This window comes from Berghia stephanieae, chromosome 3, assembly GCF_034508935.2.
Source record: "Berghia stephanieae isolate SIO BIC M18660-M18661 chromosome 3, UCSD_Bste_1.3, whole genome shotgun sequence".
NCBI lineage: Eukaryota > Metazoa > Mollusca > Gastropoda > Nudibranchia > Aeolidiidae > Berghia > Berghia stephanieae.
Genome location: NC_088362.1, coordinates 3,496,056 through 3,502,055, shown reverse-complemented (window position 1 = coordinate 3,502,055; position 6,000 = coordinate 3,496,056). Strand labels below are relative to the sequence as shown.

Genomic DNA, 6,000 nt, shown 5'->3' with positions numbered 1-6,000 from the left:
CAGCGGTACGGTCTTTGCTTCGTACCCAAAAGGTAACGAGTTCGATCACCCGCCGCTGCGCTTTGTGGCCTTGAGCAAGTCACCTAGCCCTAGCTCACTTTGCGGCGCTGCACTGCGGCTGACACCTGGGTTATTCCAGTCTTCAATTGGAATAGACCCTAAAGACAAATTTCCCCTTCGGGATGAATAAAGGGAATTATATATTTATTTGATTTTATCTATTTTATTTTATTTTATTATTTATTCATTTAATTTTTTATTATATTTTTTAAAAATTATTTTTATTATTTATTTTTTAATTAGATTTTCTACTTTAAAAAATCTAATTTCCTTATTTTGTTTATCCATTCCAGCATAATTGCATTCGCCTAAGTCTCATGGCGATGTGACAATGAGTAATCATTCATTAAAAATATAAACATTCTTTTTGCATCCATATATATATATATATATATATATATATATATATATATAATATATATAAACACGATATCTACATACATATACAAACCACCCACCCCCCCCCCCCCCCCCCCAAAAAAAAACAGTTAAAAAAGAAAACTAATCAAAAAAAAAAAAAAAAAAAAAAAAAAAAAAACCCAAAAAACTTTCCCAAGTATTCTTGGAATAAGTGTGTCTCCAAATGTCTTTTAAACCTCGGAAGACTGGTACTGGTGCGAACCTCAAGGACGGAGGTAATGTATTTCATGTTTTGTGGTCAAAATTTGCCCTATCATCTGTCACTGAAACCTTATAAATAGGAGTTTGGGATGTGTTAATCGTTTTGGGATTTTGGGATCTAAGCGTACTGGGTTACTCATAAGGGACCAAAAGATTCTGAATGTAGATAGGAGCATCTAGCAGTAGAATCCAATGATATGCAACAAAACAAACATATTTTGTAATCACTCTTTGCCCTCACTGGAAGCCGGTGATGGCCAATCAGCTAATCCTTGTTGAATCTAGTATTTCCAAAAACCAATCTCTCTGTACAGCTTTGACCTGTTTTTAGTTAGTTATTTTTATTTTTATTTTCGTGTCAGTGAGGCCCTCATAAAATGAGTTGCAGTAGTTCAACCTAGACATAACTACAGACAATATAAGTTTTAATGGTCTCGTCCGATAATAAAGATTTCATGAGAGAAATCCTACGGAGATTCATATACATAGGCCCGACATTGTGATCAATATGTTACTCCGTGGACAAAATACCAATTATTTTTTTTTTTTGCCGAATTGGTAGATGACAATCGATGTCACCGATAGTGATAGTGCTGGGCTGAAGAAGTTTAATTTTGAATCTGTGGTACAGAATTATTTGGGTTGTTTTTTTTTCTACAATAAGTTTTAATTTGTTTGTTATATATATATAGTGTGTGTGTGTGTGTGTGTGTGTGTGTGTGTGTGCGCGCGCTTTTTTTTGATCATCCAGGACTTGACAGAATGGCCACACTTTCCAATAACATTTTAAAGAGTATCAAGATTATTGATGATTAATACTTTTGTAAAGTTGAGTGTCAACATCATACTACATGTGATAATGGATGTCATGCTTTCGTTTAATTAAACTCAAAGGCAAGTATACAATGTATATAAAATGGGACCAAGTACAGAACCCTTTGGAGCACTTAATTTTTATGTGCTTATCAAATCACTTTTTGTTTCTTTTTAGAAAAGCCCTCTCAAGGCCAATCATTGGACTTTCTAGACCGAGCATAGCCACAAATGCAACCAGATTTGAAGCGACCAATAATCCAAGGAAGTAAATTGACATTGTCGTATCATTCATATAAAACAGCTGATCCAAATTTTGATAGAATATAGAGATAACTGGAATGTGCAAGAGGTATACCATATAAGTCAAACGTCCTAGCACCACAAATGGAGACCACGACAGTAGGGCATTTACGGGACCTCCATAACCAGCTGTACACGCGATGATAACCCAGCACACACACGCTCCCCATACAGAGCGGGATACTGAATTATAAAGAGCTGCAGCGCCAACACTGCTTGGGGCATCTCCAGTTATGTCCCCTTTGAGCCCATAGAGAACTGCTAAAGCGGAGGCTGCAGCCGTAATCCAACCGAGAGCAACAACCCACCACTTCATGTAGAATGGCTTCCCTTTCTTAATCGCTAAAATATATCCGGCAAGAACACCTACAACGAAAGGGCCAATCCGGCACCATGGAGTTAAATAGTAGTGGTGGAAAAAATCAAGATTGCCGAGGCCTATAGCCTGATTTTCAAGAGTATTTAACCCGAGTCCTGTTGGTGGCCACTTCTCTAAAGTAGAAGAAACTCCAGTTGTTATCCAAGAAGCAAGAAGGAAGATGAGGCAGCTACATACTCCGGCAAAGCGGTGGAAATAAAACGGAACTATCATCAGAGGACTAAGAACGAAAAACTGCATATCATTTGCCAGATACCATGAATGTCCGAAACACATCTCATCCACTCCGACTAAATTGTTTATGTAAAGCAAATTTGTCCACCAGTTTTTCTCACAAAAGGATTTATCCGAAGGTTGCTGATTTGACCGTAGAGGCCCTTTTTCGAAATACTGCAGAAAACCAAGGTATAGAAGAATAGAGAGCATATACGGTGGTGTCAGTCTCCAAAAGCGATGGAAATAAAACAGTGGCCAATTCAATTTTGGGCCATTCTTCAAAAGTTGCCCGATTGTCAAATAAGAGGTCAATAAACCGCTTAGAGTGAAAAAGGTATCGACCGAAACGAGAGCGTTTATAATGGCGTCAAAAGTCCAACGATGGAAATACTCCGGGAATGCTGTAACGAGATTTATTCCATATGCTCTTGAAAAGAAGTAGGTGTGTCCTAAAACCACCCAGCTGATGCTAAGAAAACGTATGCCATGAATTGATTCAATAGAACCCGGGGTTTGGGAAACGTTCAGAATCTTTTTACTGTTCGAGTAAATAGAAAAAGATATCAAAATATTTGCAGCGACTCCATTCAACCCCTCGGTATTGCTTTGTTTAGTCTTGGACCTTGATGTTCCTGGATAGCTCACATTGTTTTCACCAACATTCATCACAATATCGCCATTCTTCGCAGAGCTGTCTTTGGGACTGACTGTTCCGTTTTCCGTATTTATATCTAGATTTCCCTGATGCCTCCATGAACATTGGATAAATATTAAATCAAAAAGAGTCCCAAGGAACATCATCAAACCAATAACAGAGGAGATAACGATAGCTATTATAGTGGTTGTTGTGATTCTGGTGTCATTTGTAAGATGGTACGCAAAAGCTACTTTGATGGAACCATTGGTCATCCTGCTAATGTCTGAACCGAATGAAGTGACCTGCTCCTCAGAACATGTATCGGGTAAACATAATCCAACTTGAATTAATATTGGAAGTGATTTCCATTTCAGTCCAACTTTAAAGTATCCACCGTGAAATTTATAAGCACTTTTTCCACCAGTTAGTAACTGTAAAGGTGCGGAGGCCGCCACACATTGGTCGTAATTCCCGATAAAATTCAGTCGTCCCTGTGTCAAAGATGGCCCCGGTTTGCCTGTAGCATCAAAAAACTGAATAGCCCAGTTTTCCTTTCTCAGTAATCCGACAACTAACCTTCCTGTATCGTTGACGCATGTAGACGAGTTCGAAAATAATTTCTGACCGAGTCCACCCACGCCAAATATACTAAATAATTCATCCTCATTAGAAAAGATGGTCTCATCAGTATGATTCAAACGCAGATCCAGAAATTTTGGGATATCATTTTCAATATTGTGAAATAACTTTAAGATCGAAAGGACGTCAGCATTTCGGAGACTTGATTTGGCAAATTTTGCTTTATCCATTACACCCCTATTACTCATAGAATCACGCAACACATCCAAGTATGTATTCGAACCATGCTTTGCTGTTAATGTCGAACTCAACGTGCACAGGCAGAAAAATATAATTAATTTTCCTGTGTGCATCATTTTCAATGTATTGATGTACAGTTCAGCTTTCATGAGTGTTAAACATATAAAATATGGTAGTCCTATGGACACAGTCTTCAGAACCTAATGATAACAACTTCATAGTCAGGAAAAGGTTTATAGTATTACGGTAAGTATATCTCCAAACGACGTCTCCCATTCGTCAAAAGCGCACTTATTTTACTTTATCTTATGCAAGGTTACATGGTGTCCCTACTTTCTGCTGATAGTGACCTCTTGAAGAGCTGGTCTTGATAGATGACCTTTGTCCGATATTTTGTCATAAACGGAAGTCCTTAATCTTCTTCAGCTGATATCTTGTATCCGCCAAAGTCATATTATACTATTTTTAAACGATTAAACGTATTTCCACTGCTAGAAGAGCTGCTAAAAGATGTGGATTGTAAAATGTCATGCACAAAAATGAATATAACCTCTTTGAAAAAGAACATAAACCAAATACGGAACGTCTTCGGCTCAAAACCATTTCTCTAGTCGTTTACCAAAAAAAGTAATTTTAAAAATGGTTTCATTCAGCGATAGAACTAACCAACAAGATGTCGCAAATATTTGTCTGCCGTCTGTCTAGAATCCAAGTGATGTATTCATGTTTTCATTTTTTTTGTTTTGTTTTGTTTTTTGTTTGATTGTCTTTTGGGGTTTTTTTTGTGTGGTTATTATTATATTATTATTATTATTATTATTATTATTATTATTTATTATTATTATTATTATTATTATTATTATTATTATTATATTATTATTATTATTGTTATATTATTAATTATTATTATTATTATTTATTATTATTATATTATTATTATTATTATATTATATTATTATTATTATTATTATTATTATTATTATTATTTTATTGTTATTTATTATTATTATTTTTAATTATTATTATTTATCATTATTATTATTATTATTATTATTATTATTATTATTATTATTATTATTATTATTATTATGATCATCATCATCATCATCACCAAAATCATAACTATGTATTATTTTTATCATCATTATAACCACATTGTATAAAGACTAGACCGTAATATGCAAAGGCCCACGAGCTGCTTTATCTGTTTCCTCGTCTTTCGCCGACTAAATCCCTCTAATATCTTATCACCGCTGGGATTAACGACTCCTTCAAGATCCTCGTGGAATGATAATAAGAATAACAAGATAATCCCGTAAGACAAGAACCACGACAACTAGACCACAACGAACACAACACAAAAACTCCCGACTGCAACTCCCTACAATGGACAACAACAACAACAACAACAACAACATCAACAAGAACAACAATAACAACAACAACTACTACTGCTACTACTACTACTACTACTACTACTACTACTACTACTACTACTACTACTACTACTACTACTACTAGTAGTAGTATTACTACTACTACTACTACTACTACTACTACTACTACTACTACTACTACTACTACTACTACTACTACTACTACTACTACTACTACTACTACTACTACTACTATTACTACTACTACTATTACTACTACTACTACTACTACTACTACTACTACTACTACTACTACTACTACTACTACTACTACTACGCATGAGTCTCATGGGTATCTATAATTGTTTTGTTTTTTTTCCGAACGTGTGATTTGTGGAGATTATTCTTCTATTTAAATTTAACCCAGTCAATAAAAGATAAGCAGAATGCCCGGCTTTATGCTGGGCTTCATTTCGGAGGAGTTTTATTTTTCCTATTAGTGTTGGGGGCTTACACCTATACACACACACACACACACGCACACACATACACACACACACACACACACACATACACAAAACCCCACGAAAATCGGGAGAGGGAGAGAGTGAGTTGGAGAAAAAAAAAAAAAAAAGAGAGAGAGAGAGAGAGAGAGAGAGAGAGAGAGAGAGAGAGAGAGAGAGAGAGAGAGAGCTTGACCTCTATCTCTGTATTGAATTAGAGTAAAAATAATGTCTGGGTAGTTGTCATCAAAACCTTTTGTTATTTATCAAGAT

The 6,000-nt window shown here is 35.6% G+C and overlaps 1 protein-coding gene across 1 annotated transcript; it reads right to left on the bottom strand.

Annotated features, from left to right (window-relative positions):
* Nucleotides 1-1,019: 1,019 nt before the first annotated feature.
* On the bottom strand, nucleotides 1,020-4,103 carry LOC144967035 (O-acyltransferase like protein-like). The gene has a single exon (XM_078903792.1). It carries the CDS (start codon nucleotides 3,995-3,997, stop codon nucleotides 1,652-1,654), a length of 2,346 nt encoding a protein of 781 aa, XP_078759918.1. The 5' UTR covers nucleotides 3,998-4,103; the 3' UTR covers nucleotides 1,020-1,651.
* Between the last annotated feature and the right edge of the window lie 1,897 nt (nucleotides 4,104-6,000).